At 31.7% G+C, this 20,497-nt stretch overlaps 1 protein-coding gene across 1 annotated transcript; it reads left to right on the forward strand.

The window, feature by feature from the left end:
• Nucleotides 1-364: 364 nt before the first annotated feature.
• LOC132742216 (formylglycine-generating enzyme-like) lies at nucleotides 365-17,776 on the forward strand. The gene is made up of 8 exons (XM_060730552.1): nucleotides 365-851; nucleotides 5,668-5,742; nucleotides 7,166-7,248; nucleotides 7,535-7,657; nucleotides 7,910-8,024; nucleotides 9,218-9,334; nucleotides 10,772-10,831; nucleotides 11,330-17,776. Exons 1-8 carry the CDS (start codon nucleotides 417-419, stop codon nucleotides 11,444-11,446), a joined length of 1,125 nt encoding a protein of 374 aa, XP_060586535.1. The 5' UTR covers nucleotides 365-416; the 3' UTR covers nucleotides 11,447-17,776.
• The last annotated feature ends 2,721 nt before the right edge of the window (nucleotides 17,777-20,497 follow it).

The raw sequence follows: 20,497 nt of genomic DNA on the forward strand, positions 1-20,497 counted from the left end.
ATATAATCACGGCTTTAAAATGCTGCCAATCTCCTATAAATTAAAATAAGGAGAGAAAGCATAAAATAACAAATTAAATTACCATTTTCAACATATTTTGAAGTAATCAAACTCTTTAAAATTTACACGTCATTTTAATGTTATTTTATGTTTTCTAATAGGAAGGAAAATAATTGAAAAAATAAGGGTCATTTTTTACGGGTGATATATTCTAACCTCTTTATAAATCATAGTAAAAGCGATACAATATTAGTTATATTCAATTGGAGCATAAAATAAAATGAAAATATCGTGTCAGACAATTAACTCGCTAATAAATCAAGCAGACAACGGTGTTAAGTACGGAAAGATTCGTCGTGTGACGGGGGAAATCTTACTTGATAACTCTTCAATAGGAGATTTGAAACGTGTCAAAGATGGCTGCGCCCTGTTGGTCGATCTTTTCACTGCTGTATTTATTATTTGCATTATTGCTTATTCGAAGTGTGTCATTAGATAATACTGAATCGGGCAGTTGCAAAAAAGATGATTCTAATGAAAAGGATAGTTCATGTGGTTGTTCAACCAGTCGCCAACACTCGGAGAATGAAAAACCGGTTGAGAAAGATCATGAAAAGTTGAAATACTCTCAAAATAATGCTCAAAATGTTGAAAGTCCGTATGTAAGAACCAATCAAATGGTACCAATACCTGCAGGAACATTTACAATGGGGACAAATAAACAAGTTTTTGTTGCAGATGGTGAGGGACCTGCAAGAAAAGTCACTCTTAAAAAGTTTTACATGGACAAGTATGAAGTCAGCAATTCTGAGTTTGAACTATTTGTGAAATCCACCGGATACAAGACAGAGGTGAGAATTTACTCTAGAATTGCAGATCTGAAGTTTTAAATGATATATTAAGTGATTATTTTAAATGAATTTGTCCAAAATCATAAAAAATGTGCTCAGTTTAAAAAGTAGGCCTCTTGTTATATTGTGCTATATTTTAACATTATGATGTCATTTGCCATAATAGGAACTTATGATAACAGGTTAGATTAGAAAAGGCAAAGCCTATAGAATAGGAAAGTCAGATAAACAAACTTAAAATCAAAGGTTGAGCAAACTAATCTTATCTAGAGTCGCACACAATATGGACAATTTTTAGGTAAACCATTTTAATAATGAAGACTGGTAGAACTAATTAGCATGTCATAAGTTGAATAATAGATCAATCTTGTGCTCACTGCAAATTGTAATGACATAGGTTTAGTTTTACTTTTGGATACTAAAATTAGATAATTTGCTTCAAAATTTAGAAACAATTTGCTAAGTAATGAAATGTACTATGTCTTTACATAATTCATAAAACAATCCAGTTACAAATGTAAGGTAGACCATGGGTAATGGGCACCATAAAGAACTGTAAAATTGACAACATAGGACAGTTATATGTCTTCAAGGTCACCTGTATGCAAAATTTAAATAAAATTTACCGTGTGGTTTATGAGTTATGGATATATTTCTGAACTAAGACCTTGCCATTTGAAGGGCTTATTTTCAGAAATGAGGAAACTGTAAATAATCTGTAATATCATCATTATAAAAAATGTTTTTCTATTGCTCATTGTTAAGAAACAAATAATAACATTCAAGTAACACATTACACAACCAAAATGTTTGGTTCTAAACAAAATGTTCTAAAAATGTATAAAAATGTAACCCTACCCCACCCACTTTTAACACTAATTTTACCATTTCCCTTTCTAAAATGCCTTATTCAAAATATCCCTAAAAATTATCGAAATGAGGGTCTGTTTTCAAACTTTGCCTAAATTTTTTTAAATGTATATTAGTTGATCATGCGAAATATAAAATACTTTTACCGTGTAGTTTTTATTTTATCGAACTTTGAAAATATCTGGTATCATATTTGTTATAAATTTTGGCATTATTTAACCAAAAAAATACCTAAAATAAATATATAATTAAAATCAAACTTTTTTTCTTCCATAAGGGATCAGAGAGATACATAAAAAATGTTAAAAAGAAAAAAAGAAAGAGAAAAAAAGTTACCCCTTCTGGGGTTTGAACCCATGCCCCTCAATTTCAATGTAGTTTACAAGCGATTCTAGCCTATTTGAATACTCTTCAAAGTGGAGGTAATGCATTACCCATGGTCTACCTTAACTTGAACTTGTTTGAAAGTCACATTTATTTCAATAACAAAATGCCATGGCTCTGTTAAGTTATAAAACTTAGATACTTACTTTGTTTACAATACCTTTAGCCATATTTATATCCATAATTTGATTGAACGGGAAACCTTTTGGGGAAAAAATTGTTACTGACAACAATCTGGGCCAGGGGCTTTTGTGTTTTACACGGTCTTGTTTGTATTTGTTCTATTCTAATGGTTGCAGGCAAGTGACTGATACAATTGATCAGATTTGCAACCTTTTACCCTAACATCAGAATGGAGTTATTGATATACCAACTGACATTATTTTAGTTATTCCTGTCCAAAACAGAAATGATTGACTAAAACATTTGATTGACTGGATTGATTGACTAAAACATTTGATTGACTGGATTGATTGACTAAAATATTTATTGGCTGGATTGATCAACTAAAATATTTGATTGACTCAGGATTTATCAACTAAAATATTTGATTGACTGGATTGATTGACTAAAACATTGGATTGACTGGATTGATTGACTAAAATATTTGATTGCCTGGATTGGTTGACTAAAATATTTGATTGACTGGATTTATCAACTAAAATATTTGATTGGCTGGATTGATTGACTAAAATATTTGATTGGCTGGATTGATTGACTAAAACATGTGATTGGCTGGACACAGGGCAGAAAAAATTCAGACTTTATCAAACATCTGCAGGTGATACACCAGTATGAAATCATCATACAAACACCTCAACCATATTTACATGTATTTATTTAATCATAATCATCTGTATTTGTGCCCTCTTTGACTTTCCTGTATTAGCATCCACTAGTTCTAAATAGAAAAGTTTGAATTGTTAAATTTTGGTTGAAACTTTACACAACGGACAACAGAACTGTATAATATGGAATGTATACCAATCTGTGTTGCAAAGAGCTGAAAATGGACTGCAAAAATGGGCTTCCAAAGTGAAGAAACTACTTGATGAATGTTGCTTTGGGGAAGTATGGCTATATCCTCGTTCGGTAGATATTAACACGTTTATACCAATATTCAAACGAAGATGTTACAATATATATGTTAGTGAATGGAGAGTGTGTACACAAAGTAGCCCAAGTATCATGTTTTTTAACAGTATTAAACAAAACTTTGGAATGGCAGATTATTTAACATTGATGGAAAATAAGAAATACTGGGATCCTTCACTAGGACTTTAAATCAGGGAGTCCATGGACTCCCAACCCTGAAAAAGTTGGAGTCCAAAAGCGCGTCGCAATTAATATGTTTACAGATTAGTCATTCAATGCTCACAATAGCATTGCTGATATTTTGAATCTTCAAGAGACTTCCAAAGTTTATAGTTATTCAAAAGAAACTCTGAACTACATAGTATAATTATTGTTTTGTTGTTGATATTTATTATGAAATTATTTCATTATAATGCATCAACACATGGAAATCGTTTTTTTTCCCACTTTTATACCATATCAAATTTTATTCTGGTTAAATAAGTCCACTCTAAAGACAAAAAGTTTATATTTGTAAAAAAAACGTAAATGTATATAGGCAGCGTTTAGCGGAATGAACAGAATTCCATTTGAATATCAAAATGTTTCATACGTTTTATGATTATGAAGAATAAATACGTTAATTGAGTTAATAGTGTTAATTTCAATTACACTCCTATATTGGCCTCTTCGTAACAAGCATGGCTGCCGTGTCTATTTTACTGACAAACTTGGTTTTTCCGATATTTTAACCTTGCCATTCAATAATCGTAGTTTCCTTGCTGATTATTAAAAGATTAATTTCAATTCACGACTTCAAAATTTTTTGAAACACAATCTCCGGTAAATTGAGTTGTCTACACAATTTCTTTCCTGTTATAATGCCCTACTTTAAAGACACATTTCTACGGTCAAATGTTTAATTTCATATTTGATAAAGGAACATTTACGTGTATTAAGAACCCTAAATTATTTGGGTAAAATTCCATTCTTTTTCGTTATTTAAAAAAAAAGTTACAGCGAAAAAACATCATATTTTGTCCGGTAATATGTAGGATGCCAGTATAGAAATGTTATAACGATAATAGGGTTGTCCTCTCGTTGCCTTGAAATTGAAGAAGGTAGGCATAAGAACATTCCTAGGAACAAGCGTCTGTGTAAATTATGTCTTCAACGAACAATAGAAGATCAATTCCACTTCATATTAGAATGCATAATAACATTAGAAGACAGTATATACCACATTGGTACAGAACAAGGCCAAACTTATAATGATTAAATTCATTGATTTATTATCATCCACTGATGTGCATATTTTATACAGACTGGCAAATATTTAATCAAAGCATTTGAAGAAAGAAAGACTCTCTTAAATACAAATAGTTAATTAAAATACTAAACTCAAAAACTGTGTCATATGAAATAATAATTACCCTGTTTGACATTTCGTTATCACAATTGTATATGAATAGTTAGAAATAGCAAAGCCGAATCTTTCAAATCTATCAAATATATGTAGGCTTTGTATTTATCTTCGATACATTGATTCGTTTCTTGTATATGCTCTCATTACATACTTTTATGCATGTTTTATTCTGTTCTGTATTAGTATTTAGTATAAATTGGGAAATCTTTCTGACATATTTTGGCACCTACACTATAGTAACTACTATTTAATTGTTGATGTTCTGATTTGGATTTTATATACATAATTATATGGATTAATGATAATTACAAAGAGTTTTAAAAATGATTATACACATGCGCATACATGTACTACGTAAATGTATATACATCTAAATCATTTGAGTAAGGTTTGTGAGTTAAATAAAAATAAAACCAACATACACACAAGCTAATCTGTGAACACTGACTTGGCTCTCAGCTAGAGTGCTGTTTAAGCATACATGCTATATATCAACGCTTAATGACTGTTGCATGGGCAGGAAATCTCCCGGAATATAATGTTCAATGCAGACAGTGCATTTACAGAAATGAATATTACTGTTAAAAGGTCATATGAATATAAATAAACTCAATATCATTATATTGTCCATTGTTAACACAAGACTTATCCTTTTCTTTGAGTGATTTATGGACCCTTATCACATTTAAAAAGATAGATAAACTGACTGTTATTTATGATATGTTGTCTTAAAGAGTAACCGTAAAGTACAAAAACTGTAGGTTATTTGCTATTATGTAACATTAAGAAACGATTTTCTATGTTGGTCTTTGTTAAAATAATGCTAAATTTTCTTGATTTTATTTTGTTTGGATTAAACTACTAATACCCATGATTTTGATAATTTTAAATAACATTTTAGGAAAAAATGTTGCCCGTTTCAGTTCAGTAAAACAAACACTTAAGTTGAAAGTTATAACCTTCTTTGAAGTGAGTTGTCATCCTTCCAATCAATGCTATAGATATGAAAAGTCTTTATTACTGGGATGCACATTGTTTAATATGTTTTTATTCCTCTTTTAGGCAGAGTCCTTTGGTAACTCATTTGTAATGGAAATGTATGTCGACAAAAAAGTTTTGGAAACAATAACACAAGTGGTGAGTACAGTTTTATAGTTATTCCAATGCAACTAGTATTTTTATAAAAGAATTTGTTAATTGAATATATGATAATGTCAAGCAAGAACTATTAATTTATTTTAAACTGAATCAGAGTTTGCTATTCTGTTGGCTGACCAACTTCAAATTTTCATCTTCATGTCGCTAAAATTTGTTATGGACAATTCCAGAATAGGAAGCAAGTCAAGTCCCTTTAAGAAATTTAGCTAGATGAGAAGTAATAGATAAATACAGACGAGAAAGATAAAGTGAACAAGTTTTCTTGCATGTACATGTATGTTTTAACTATTTGTAAAACTGAATATTTCTTGATGATGATTGATATTTTACATGAAGTAGTTGAAGACAGTTATAACAGTTTTCCTATTTTCAGAGTAACATGCCATATGGATGTTGTAGCATATGTGACTTAATCAATATAACAATTAATAAGGATTTTTACATCCTTGTATTGTAACATGTAATCAAGTTTCTCTATCAGTCCTGAAGCTAAAATATGTCATTTACATTTCACTAATGACTATCCCAACATGGTGTATAAATGGTATTATACATGTATAAATTGTTATCATATAATGTTTTTAATATATACAATGTACATGTATTATGCTCAAATTTGATATTTGTAAATATTGATAATTGCTTGCAATGAATGACTGACTTTAAAGTACTATTTATCACCATACAAATGTATTTTTACTGCCTACTAACACAGTGAGGGCTATACTTGCATATTTTGACCTTTATGTGGTTATTTTCATGGGTTGAAAGTGCCGTTTGCAACGTGAAAATTACTTTCTTTGTTCATTTGACAGTAACAACATGATTTAATGAGCCGTGTCATGACAAAACCAACGTAATGCGTTTGCGACCAGCATGGATCCAGACCAGCCTGTGCATCCGCGCAGTCTGATCATGGTCGCAAACGCATTACGTTGGTTTTGTCGTGACGCGGCTCAAAACACTTGGAAATGAGCATGAATCTGTAGGCATTGTGATGTTTATTGCCATTTCTTATAGAAAGCACTTTACGTATCCTTGCAAATTTGTACCCTTCTAATACAGAATCCATCCTATACCAGACATATTCTCTATTCCCAATAACAATAATTTGAGCCGCGTCACGACAAAACCAACATAATGGGTTTGCGACCAGCGTGGATCCAGACCAGCCTGCACATCCGCGCAGTCTGATCAGGATCCATGCTGTTCTTTATCAGTTTCTCTACTTGTAATAGGGTTTGTAAGCGAACAGCATGGATCCTGATCAGACTGTGCAGATGCGCAGGCTGGTCTGGATCCATGCTGGTCGCAAACACATTATGTTGGTTTTGTCGTGACGTGGCTCATTTCTAATAAGTTATAATCTAACTAGTGTATACATTGTATTATTACATGTTAGGTGGCTGCAGCACCCTGGTGGGTTCCTGTAAATAATTCCGACTGGAGACACCCTGAAGGTCCAGGGTCAGATATAAAACACAGGTCAGTGTACACATATATTTTATATGAGATTTCAGTGGCATTGCTTTCAATAGTTGTTATATGATGCTGATTATCAAACTGACACATGAAGCATATGGTGTCACAAAGAAAGGGTTTTACATTTTGTAATCATCTAGGTTATGCACAATTCCATTATTGCTTTAGTGTTGTCAATTAGTTAAATCATTTAACATTAGCTTTGTGAAAGAGCCATTTCAATAATTTCAAATCAATGCAAATTTGATATGCAAGTTTACTAATATAAAATGTTAACATTATGTTACAGGATGGATCATCCAGTTTTACATGTATCATGGAATGATGCTGTAGCATTCTGTAAATGGGCAGGCAAACGTTTACCAACAGAAGCTGAGTGGGAATATGCTTGTAAAGGTGGCCTTGATAACAGGTAATTTGTATCTTTACTTCTTTAATTCTTTCTGAAATTTTTAGATGCATGTGTGTCATTATACTGAGCTACCTCAGGCTGCTTACACATTTCCTCCCTAATAAATAAACAATTCTATACTGTATGTAAAAGAAATTATTAAATAATAAGAAATTTTTTTTTAGCAATTTACCTGTCCAAATTAAAGTTGGATGAATCCATTGAACAATTATAGCAGGGTAAAATATGAATGTTATATTACGTCTTTGACAGATTATATTCCTGGGGAAATGCAGAACAACCTAAAGGTGTACATTGGATGAATATTTGGCATGGTGAATTTCCTAAAACAAACACAGAAGATGATGGATATGGGGCTACTGCACCAGTATGATTTAACACTGCTATCCTTTGATAAAACTTTGTTTTTTACACATTTAAAATCCTATTAAGATGAAGTATTTATGACTGTAAGAAAAGTCAATTGCAGAGTTATTGCCCTTGTTTTTAGCTCACCTTGCACAAAGTGCAGGTGAGCTTTTAGGATGGCCAACCAAATGGCGTCCGTCGTCTGTCGTCTGTCCACATTTTAAATATTCTAAGGACATCTTCTATGATACCGCAAGGCCAATGTTAATGAAACTTGGCAGGAATACTCTTTGTATGAAGCTCTATCAAGATTGTTCAAAGAATTCCATTTCATGCAGAACTCTGGTTGCCATGGCAACCGAAAGAAAAATCTTTAAATATCTTCTTTTAAAGAACCGTAAGAGCTAGAGCTTAGATATTTGGCATGAAACATCTTCTAATGAGTGTCTACCAAGTTTGTTCAAATAAAAGCCCTAGGGTCAAAATTGGCCCGGCCCCAGGGGGTCATTGATTTTCCCTATATGCATATAGTAAAAACTTAAAAAATCTTCTTTTAAAGAACTCAAAGAGCTAGAGCTAAGATATTTAGCATGAAACACGTTCTAATGGGTGTCTACCAAGTATGTTCAAATAAAAGCCCTGGGGTCAAAACTGGCCCGCCCCGGGGGTCATTGATTTTCCTTATATGTGTATAGCAAAAACTTAAAAATCTTCTTTGAAAAAACCCAAATAGCTTGAGTTTAGATATTATACATGAAACATTTTTAAGTAAATATCTACAAAGTTTGTTCAAATAAAAGCCCGGGGGTCAAAACTGGCCCTGCCCCAGGGGTGTCATTGTTTTTAACTATATGTGTATAGTAAAAACTTAAAAAATCTTCTTTTAAAAAACCCAATGAGCTAGAACTTAGATGTTTAGCATGAAACATCTTCTTATGGGTGTCTGCCAAGTTTGTGCAAATAAAAGCCCTTGGGTTAAATTGGCCCTGCAACGTTGGGGGGGGGGGGCTATATACAGGTGAGCGACCTCAGGGCCATCATGGCCCTCTTGTTTTACTTATTGCCCTTGAAAAATGTTTGTAATTAGAAATGTATTATTTTTTTGTGACAGATTTTTTTGTTTTACATTTTTAAACAAAACAATTGTAGAATTTATGGAACAAAATGGGTTTTTCAGTGTTTTATTGTAAGAGTTATTTTTTTCTTTAAAAGGTAACAGAGTTTCCTGAACAAAATAAATTTGGATTAAAGAATATGATTGGAAATGCTTGGGAGTGGACACAAGATTGGTGGGAAGTTAAACACACAGACACACCGAAAACAAATCCTGTAAGTATATAGTATAGTATAATAGGCTTTCTAGTTATCATTAGAATATTACAGAATAAATAAAAAAAAAATTTTTATTTTATTAATTAAAACTACATGAGTATGAAATGTTTAGATGAACTGGAAATAAAACATCAATTCTTGCTTATCACATGAATGCTGGAAATTTCATCTGGCATGAGAGGTGCTAGATCAGTCATTCTTGCATATCAGACTGGCGTTTCCGTTAGTTTTACCCATGCCGAAAATTTCATCTGGCATGGGGGGTTCCAGATGAGTCGCGTGCTGTACAATGGCATGATAAAGGTGACGTCATTTTACCGTTATGAATGATTTTGTAATTCATACGCTGTTATATGAAAGTAGTAACGGTTGTAATGATACAAATTTTCATTGAAAATAAAGATAAAGAATTTAAAATATAATGTAATATGGTAGAATATGCAAGAAAAAATATCTGACATATGTTTGCGGTTCGGATCGGAATATCCGTCCCTCGGTCACCAGCCCATGGGCGGTAACTCGGCAAGCCTCGTTACCGCCCAATGGGCGGGTCACCTCAGGACGGATATTCCGATCCGAACCGCAAAATATGACAGATATTATTATTAATGATCATAGAAGTCGTAACTATGATCATAGTACTGCTATCCATGATATTAGTACTGGTGTATCTATGAACGTCAGAAAACAAGAAGCATCTTTTGAAAAGATACTGACTTTGGAATGTTGTTTTGTTTTGTCACAGGGTATTTTCTGGGTGTTTTCTTAGTGCAGAAATATTATAAATCATAAATGCTTAGTAATAACCCAGCATATAGATTGACTGTCTTCTGTTTGCAAAGTTATTGTTTGAACATTTTTCTGACCTTGGGGATTAGCCTTGTAGCTTCATTGTGATGAAACCTTAAATTTTATTTGGACACTACTTGAGTCTGCCTCCTGGAAGTAGTATGGGTGTCATATGAACATGAACATGGTTGTTACCCAGTAAAGCCCAAACTCATTTGCCCTTTGATGAGAGGCAAATATGTCAGAACAATGCCGTAACTCTCCTTACCCTCTTAAATATCATAAATGGACTTGTCCATCTCTCAACCTGGACTAACCATTCATCATCTTTAGGGAACATTTCATTATATGAACTGACTGAATAGGGAACATTGCAGACCATAATCAGATTGCACAGTAGTGTGGGCTTATCTTGGTCTGCATTGGTAGTATTGTTGCCAGCAAGCTATGGGTTAATATAATTAATGAAACAGTCAGTTCAAAAACATTTCTCACATTCTAAACCAGAATGTCTTATCTATAAAACTATGATATATCTACAGATTGAGATCATGAGCTATTTAATTTCAGTACTTTTATAATAAAGATGTTGTTTTTCTGATCTTTCTCAAGTTAACAACATTCTTGCTTTTATTTTGTTTACAGAAAGGACCGTCAAAAGGGACTGATAAAGTCAAGAAAGGTGGATCATTTATGTGTCACAAGGTAATGATCACTTTACACTGCCTTTAAAGATGTTTCTCTATACATGTGTGTGTGTGTGTGTGTTTTATCATATTTTTCAACAACATAATTATTATTTTTTTATAAAAAAAAAAATAGATTGATGAAAGATATCATGAAAGGAAAACATTTCTGTTTTAAGAAAAAATAACACACCCTAAATTTTAATAATAAGCATGTCTCGAAAACAAGCCCGTCTTCAAAATAAACCACCATTTTCTTACACTCAATTTAACTTTAGTCGATTTTAAAATTCAACAAATTAATAGATACACCCTCTAAAATACATTTTATACAGGCAAACTTTTAAAATCTTGCAAATAAGCCATTTTCAAAAATAAGCCACAAATCTATTACAAAAATCTTAAAATGAGCTGCTTACCAACAAATTCTAAGGGTGTTATTGATATAAAATTATTTTATCAACCTGCATGCCTGAACAATTTATTGAATAATTTTTCACATGGTTGTTATTTTCAGTCATATTGCTACAGATACAGATGTGATGCTAGAAGTCAGAATACAGTAGATAGCTCCGCCCATAATCTCGGCTTTAGATGTGCTAGCGATAATCTACCAGATTATTTACAACATTAAATATCATTTCCAGTATATCATGTTCTTGAAAATTTTCCATGGAGCATATAAATAGTTTGTCTTCCATCTCATCTTTCTATTAATTTTTTTTCCCATTTTTCATTGCATCATTATTGTCCATTGACTGAAATGACAGATTTTGTAATGTGAAGGTCATTCTCATTAACCTTTTGGTGGGGATATTAGGTCAAGGTCAGTGAGGCTTAAAACAGATTTTCTTCTTTTCTTCAATTTAGCTAAAAATAGATTTTCTACTTTTCCTCACTGAAGATAAAAACAGATTTTCTATTTTTCCTCACTGAAGTTAAAAACAGATTTTCTACTTTTCCTCACTGAAGATAAAAACAGATTTTCTACTTTTCCTCACTTAAGTTAAAAAAATATTTTTTTCCTCATCTTTCCTCATAGTGAAGGAATGATTTTAGCTCTGTCAAAGCAACAGGTGGGATTTAATTTTAATGTTATTGAAGAAAATGTCTGTTTTTACACATTTCTACATTTCATCTTTATTGTTGATCATTAATTTTACAGATTTTTTTTAATGTGCAATGTTTTTTTGTTATAAATGTAATATATCAATTGATATCATAATAGAAATCCTTATAAGATGATGTACTGTGATATAATGTTACTTTATTATTATATTTGAATTTCATGTACAGGTATAATCTATTTTAAATTAGGAGATAATTGATATAGGCAGAATCTTTGTTTTGAATATGCATTATTTGTAGAGACCTATATACCATATAGCACCATGTAATTTGGAAAGTGAAGTTTTTTGGGGATTATAATTTGTAACAACAGTTTCTTTGGCATGGTAGTTTCTCTCCAAAGTGTTTACCTTTCTCTGATGCTGTGAATGATTTTTTAGCAAGGCTTTTTAAAGAACAGGGAGAGCTATTGAACTCACCCTAATGTTGGCATTGCCGTCATGCTTTGGTTCACTTTGTGCGTGCAAGTTGGTATCTTTAAAATTACTAAAGGGAATGGTTTGAAACTTCATACACTTGTTCTCTGTGATTCTTTAACATGATGGACACATGTCCCATAACTCTTCAGTTACCCTTTTACAGAGTTATGCACTTTTTCTTGTTATACATGTTTCTTAACCCTCAATCTGCCAAAAAATTTCCAGATTCCATTATTGGATCTATCTGTTATCAATTTTTGGGATATTAAAATGATGTAAATCTGGAGGAGGGCTACTGTAATATTGAACAGCCTGCTCTACACACATGTCATTATGATGATACATGTATATCTGAAGATTTTTTAAATAATGAATATGACAAAGGTTTTACAAGTATCTTTAAAGATATAGTGCTCATTAATAAGTTTGCTGTCTTTTTTGCCTGATTTCATGAATGTGTTTGCTTTCTTACAAAAAATAAACATTTGTAGAAACTTTGCATTTCTTTCTAGTGTAAATTTGTGTTTTTGATGCTTTTTGATTTGTTTTTTTTTTTTGTTGTTTTATTAATGTTTTGTTTTTGTTTTTTTTTATGAAATCAAACTAACTATTTTGAAAAACTTGGGTATTAGATCGTTGGGTGGGAGGAATGAAAGATTTGTAGGAATATTTCTTTGTGGTTTTCTATGTGGTTAGTACATTTGTAAATCTGAATGAATGGGTTTAGATCATAAATGATAAATCAGGTTTCATTTCATGTTGTTACAGTTACTGCAATAACATTATTTTGCATGACAATAATAGAATTTATATTTTGGAAAAAAAAGATTTGAGTCTGTTGTATTCAAATAGTGCATTCATTTTTGAGTCCATTGTTATGGCACAAGTTCAAATGTACAATAATGTGATTATAAAGTCCATCTTGTACCTTCATGCAGTCCAATGAAGCTGTTCACTGGTTATGATTTTAATATTTCCATGTGTACAAGTTTTCAGGTGTATCCCTGATTTCAAGATTTTTTTTAACTTTTAAAACCCGTCTTTTTTCCAAATAAATAAAATTTTCATGAGTTCAGCTTGAATGTAGTCATGAAATCTCCTACTTAAACAGTAAGCTGTTCCATATTTAAAATAGAACAAATCTATAACATAAACTACAATAGTGTTAAGATGAATGTATGTATTGATTTATAATACTATACGTTTGTAATGTCGCTTTTCATTGAATAATCATGGCGTTAATATAATTTATATACAAGGCTGCTGTCAATTTATGAAGTAATTTCATTATTTTCTGTCTAGCATTGGAAGTTTGTAGTATTTTAAATTTGTAATAAAGATTCTTGACAGGTTATATGGCTGTATATAAATGGTTATTTTTGCAGTATAAACCTTGCGTAACCGCTTCGGTTATATATACTAACAACCATTTACATAGGGCCATATAACCTGTCAAAAAAAAGTTTTATTATTAATGATATTTGTTGATCTGACAAATTGTCATATATTCACCTTTGTCAGATAATGTTTTCTTCTCTAGTCTTGTGTTGTTGATTTCCTCAACAGATCATCTCTACACAATCATGTATCCACGTACTATACATGTAATAAGGTAATGATTGTGTTGTAGTGATCTTGAACATATATCTGTCCATATATCAGCTTACTATCTATATGATATAATTATTTTTCTGCCTATTTATATGAATAATGGAATAACTACATGGCAAAAATTAAATATTGTAATGACACTGTTTTTGTAAAATATTTGTATATTTTTGCAAGTTTGAGATACAATCTATGGATATTTTATATGATATAAAATTATCTTTGCTTGTTTTCGATTTTTTTGTTTTTCTTTTTTTTTTTGGGGGGGGGGAGATAAGCCCACCCTACTACATTACACCACCTTACTGAAATATCCCAACTACAGCACAAATATATTATACAAGATCTTTGCACCTTTGTTTTATTTTGACTTGAAATGCAAGAACAAGATTTAGATTTTGCACTCATTTTCTATAGCCCCCAGATGATTTGCCCACTTCAAAATTTTTTGTCAACTTTGTTTTAAATATTAGCAATAAAAAAGTAACCAAAATAGAGACAGACCAAGTTTTATTAACATGATAGTTATTTTTCTATTTCATGTTAACATTTGCGCCGCGCCATGACAAAATCAACATAATGCCTTTGCGACCAGCATGGATCCAGACCAGCCTGCGCATCTGTGCAGTCCGATCAGGATACATGCTGTTCGCTTGCAAACCCTGAAACAAGTAGAGAAACTGGTAGCAAACAGCATGGATCCTGATCAGACTGCGCGGATGCGCAAGCTGGTCTGGATCCATGCTGGTCGCAAATGCACTCTGTTGGTTTTGTCATGACACGGCTCATTGCTTCTGTAAAACAGAATGAAATTTTTTTTATAACTTTATTGCTTTGTACAGATTTATAAACTGTTGTTAATTATACTCAATGCTTGTACCAAATTGTTAAATCTTTTGTGCAATACCAAAAAATTGTAATTAGCTTTATTTTACTCCAAGACTGTCAACATTACCATGGAGGAAATAGGAATTACTTGCATACTGGGTACCTGCATGGCTGAGTGGTTAAGGTCTCTCAGTTGGCATTACAAGCACATCTTTGCTGCTTGTTCAAATACCATAAGGGACTTGGAATCTATTATGTGTGGAAGCTATACTGATTAAATAATTATGGAAGGTTGGTGGATTTACCCAAGTTTATGCTCGCAACTGATTAAAATTGTAATGACTGTCACTCTATAAAGAAGTTTCCCAAGTGGGTTCTTGATGACTGAAAATAGACTTCTTATATGAGCCGCATCACAACAAAACCAACATAGTGCGTTTGTGACCAGCATGGATCCAGACCAGCCTGCGCAGTCTGATCAGGATCCATGCTGTTCGCTTACCAACTCTATTACAAATAGAGAAACTGATAGCCAACAGCATGGATCCTGATCAGACTGTGTGGATGCGCAGGCTGGTCTGGATCAATGCTGGTCGCAAACCCATTATGTTGGTTTTGTCGTGACGCGGCTCATATATGCATGCATACATATTGCATCCTCGCTGTTTTAATTCCCTCGACCCATCAACAATAAGATAGGGAGATAATATTTATTTAGGCTTTCTACCTGCCAGGATGTTACAAATCATGTCATCTCCATAACCTTGTCATGTCTTGATGGATTTTGAAAATACTTTTGTAGAAATTACACCATCATTGTCCTATATAAGTATGGTGTGAAAATCCAGGTCTGTTGTGATATCACTTACTACTCATCATTATTGAATGTTCATCTTCTTTTGCATACATTTTATGTAATACAAACAGGGTATTGGAATGAACCTTATATACATGTATATGGTAAAATGGGACCAGAAAACATGTGTTTTTTGTTTTGAAAATGTGTTTTTTGATTTGAAAATGTGTTTTTTGTTTTGAAAAATAATTTGTAATTTTAACCTTTTTCACTGCCAGAACTCTTAATTACAATTAGCTATATACCTATAATTTTTATCCCAAAAAATTACTTATACAATTCATCGGACAGAAAAATCTGTATTATGTTAGTGACAATACGATACCATATATGGAAATGCTGCACCTATTTTTACAATGGTTTCCATCTTAGCTGTGGATTACATAACATTTTGGAACAAAAATTGATATTGCTTAGGGCTTGGCCTTTAATGCAAAAAATATATATATTCATCTGTCATTCATGAATTTTATTTTTTGAATGATTTATTTTTGTTTCTGAAACAACTGTCAGCACTTTAAAGATATATTTATAATGCTCATCCATGAGTAAAATATTTTTATCACAGAAATTTAGTGAAATCTATGAAATTCTAACTGAATATGTCTAATATGAATATAAGAATGAATAAACTATGTATAGGAAGCTGTGTTCCCTATTACATGTCAAGTAAAGTTGGTATTTTCTTAAAAAACTGCCAGTTTTTTTTAATGACACTATATAATGACACTAATAATAGTGTGGAGGATTTTAACATAACATATCTACTTTGTGTAAAGTCAAAACATGTTTATTTAATATTCACAAAAAGACTGTGTAGCAATTGTCAATATTTTCATATATCAAATTTGAGCATAGTTTATCTTTAAAGGTAAAGAATAAAAGCATAATTATGTTATAGTAGCTTTCTGAGGCTGTGTATTTTGTAACTGATCGTGACAATTTCGGAAATTTTATGTTAATTTTCTGACGCTGCTCATTGCAAAATACAAAGCTAATAGGAAGCTTCTACAACATAACATTCTGTATATATTCACCTTTGTCAAATAATTAAGAAATAATATCGGTCTTAGCGGTGTTTATCGGCTATTTAACACCAGTTTGAGGTTTTGATGCCTGAGTGGTTAATTTTTTCGCATCAAAACGACAAAACCGGTGTTTAATAGCCGATAAACATTCCAATCATGTTAAAAATTTAAATATGTGTTATCTCTACGTGTTGGTATGGGCATTGTGGTAAAAAATGGGCAACTAGCCAGTTTTGTGAACAAGCCTTGAAGATCACAGCAAGAAACTTAAGAGTTACTTAAGAATTAAAAATTTCTTTTTTTTTCTTTGTTCAAGGGGATAATCATACAGGTAGATATATGTATAACTATAGTCTCTTTGTTTTTTCTAGGTTAAATGACGTAATTTTTTTTATTGGGTAGCTTTGTTTTTCCATAGGGTATTGCATGTATATTTATCAATTATTATTATAAGTAAAGGAAAAGGATTTTTCTTATAAGGAATATTGTGCTTCCATATTGTATAGTATATATACATATGCTTAAGGGATATTTAGCAAACATGTGTTTAAATGTTTAAAAGTTTGAGGTTTTCTCTAGGTTTTATTTGTTTTGAATCAATAATTGCAATTTATTGATCATTTGTGGAAATGTTACTATCTTTATATACTTTATATGGTTGCTACAAATAAATGTTTAAAAAGATTTAACAGATTTAAAATAATGTCAGTTATGTTGTTTTTACCAAGATTGTTATTTTTCATTTTAAGTGTACTACTTAGTTTGTATTCTTAAAATGAGCCCAAAACTTGCTGAATTTCTTAATGGACTTGACCAGCAATAATTGTTGGAACAGTCTATTATCAATTTAAGGGATATCAAGATGAATATTTAAAGATAGTCAGTCAACAGTATAGAGCCTGGATGTACAGACTTGCCTGGCTTTATACTGAATACAAAGGCTAATATTTTTTTTTAATTATACATGTACGGCTACTGTGTGATAATGAAAGTAAACAAAGTTTGTGTTTGAAATTAATATTTGGGATATTTAGTATAGTCAGATTACATAGTGAGTGATATTTTGTATGTAAAAAAAAATAAACTAACCTTTGAAACCAGTCTTTACTTTTCATTATTAGCTTGTCAGTGAGCATTCCTGCCCCCCCCCTTTTTCTTCAGCATCTTAATCCAGATTTCTAATTAATGTTCGGTATTAAAATTTACATTCAATCATTTATTACTAAAGAGATTACCTTGAATCTTCTATTATTGGTTTCTTGTCTACACTAGCAACATATTAGACGTTATGGGCCTGTTATAGTTTACTATTAGGCCTGGATATTGCACGCTCATTGCATTAAAATATGTAGGTGAAGTTCACAATGCCCGCGACCGTCGTGCAAGAAGTCAAAAATATAGTAACGGATGCAAGTCCCTGTCAACCAAAACAATATACGTTGAAATATAACTCTCTTGACTTTGGTTTTGCAAATCATATGTTGGTATTTGAAATGCTTTTTCTTAACAATAAATTTCTTGAAGTAGTCATTAAGAAACTTTCTGAGTGTTGTATTTGATTCAACAGTAAAAAATGTTAGACTGACCTAGTCGGTATGCATTTATATTCTTGTGTGTAATTGAACCTTTCAACAAGCTAGTGCTTTATTGGGTTTTATTCACACACGCACGCACACAAAACACGCACATACACACAACTTTCAAGTGTACATTACTAAACAAGTTGTCATAGACCAATCAATAGAAAGTTGATTTGCAAGCTCTGAAATACAGGCTATACAAATTTTTTACGTTAGATAGATAGATAGATTTATTTCGGCATAAAGGTAAACATGTTACATGATAAACAAACACAATATAGATTAAAACAATTACAAATAAATGAAAAAATACTATATTATGTAAACTATGACATGTTCCCAAAACCAAGGATAACACAAAAAAGAGCAAGCTCTTATTTCCATTGTGGTCCTTAGCATTTGGTGGCATGACACAGAGAGCTATTTCATAAAAGAAAAAAAATTTCACAAATTATAAGATAAATCACATTAATGAAGGATATCATTTAGTACAATCACGGATTTATATTATATGTAATATAAATCCGTGGTACAATGCAAAATGCAGGCTTATATTCTACATGTCTCTCAGAAATTGCGTGTTCATACCGACAGGCAAGTTGGTTTAAACAATATTTATTTTCAATAAATTGATTACATAATATATCATACAAAGTACACAAGAATAATTACAGAGCGATTTAACATTAAAACTAAACTAAAATGTATACATAAATTATTAAGTGTACTAAACATGTAAACTATCAGAATAGAGGAGAAAGCTAAAAGCTTGTGCTAATTAAGCCTCGCTTCTGACTATCGTGCTAAGCTGCCATGATGGTGTAATAATCAGTATGTAATAATATTTTTGGGAAAACTACAGAGAAAAAAGATTTATAAATATAAAATAAATTGTTAGTTGGTAGAGTGTAATTGAAACTTAAAAGTGTCAGGGGGAAGCCCTGGAGGGACATTTTAAATTAATATTTAAAACTTAAAACTTATTATTTAAAATTTAATTCTTAATATTTAAAATTAAATTTTTAATATTTAATAATTAAATCTTATCATTAAAAATGGACGCGGGAAACCATTCCGTTGACAGATTGGGCATCGAGAATACGAGTAGCGAAGGAAGTAAAGTAAGTTGGACTTTATATACAAGAAAATCTGTTTTAAATCACACTAGGACACGCACACACACTTAATTTCATGGTGAGGACTGGCTTGTGCGGGTTTATTTATTTATTGCAAAAGACAATCCGTCCCGGATTGAAGGGGTTAAAGGTCCGAATTGGGCTGAGGGGAATATAAAATAACTTGGTACATTTGTTCACATTTGTTTATACCTACATTGAATAGTCCATTTTTGATGCAGTTCACAGCGTCTGCTATAAAATAAACATTACAATCAAGCAGGCTGGACATGCTGTCCTTGTGGATTTAGGTACTGTAAATCTTAAATGAAAAGCCTTGATTTTAAGACGAGTGTTTTAGGGCTATAATCATCCTACTGGTATGATCATTGATTTGCATTGGAAATTATCATTACAAGACTTATAGGTTGTAATAGTGTGCTTTTAAATGCCTGCAGTTTGCAAAAACCTTGCCACAGGTTTGGTAAACAAAACTTTAGATGTAGATATAAAGGGGAACTCCGTACATATAGCAGATTATATTCTCGAAACATAAAGTTTGTGCTCAATGAAAGTAAAATGATAAATAAATACAATGTCAAAGAAGAATCTATGCTGAACGAAACCTCATTTTACCACAATTTATCAATTTAGAGGCGTTCTGAAATAAATTGCTTCAACCCATTAATTGTACAGCAACAACTCTACATAGATTATTTTTACAGTACATTGTACTGCAAACATATTTAAACAGCTGATTTTATCGATAATGATTTGGAATGTATAGCTTAAACTTTTAATTTAAGTTATAATATTTTAAAAGATTCTATTATTTAAGTTTTGGAGGTTGTTTAGTTTGACATCAGTTATAGAGTATGTCCCTCTAGGCCAAAATTGTATGAAATTGGTTGTTAATAAAAGCTTTAATATATTTTAGGAAACTGCTGTAAAGAAAGGCAGAGGACAAAGCAGTGCATATAAAATGAAAATGGGATGGCAGAACTACCGAGATGGAAAGTACAGAGTTGATACTGAAGCAAAAGGTGGATAAGCACGCGTGATGTATTACACATTTGGGGAAAGACTGGCAGTAGAAAGAATAAGATATCAAGCGCTAAGTAAC

The sequence above is a fragment of the Ruditapes philippinarum genome, unplaced genomic scaffold, assembly GCF_026571515.1.
Source record: "Ruditapes philippinarum isolate M1 unplaced genomic scaffold, ASM2657151v2 ctg7612_1_1_1_1, whole genome shotgun sequence".
Classification (NCBI taxonomy): Eukaryota; Metazoa; Mollusca; class Bivalvia; order Venerida; family Veneridae; genus Ruditapes; species Ruditapes philippinarum.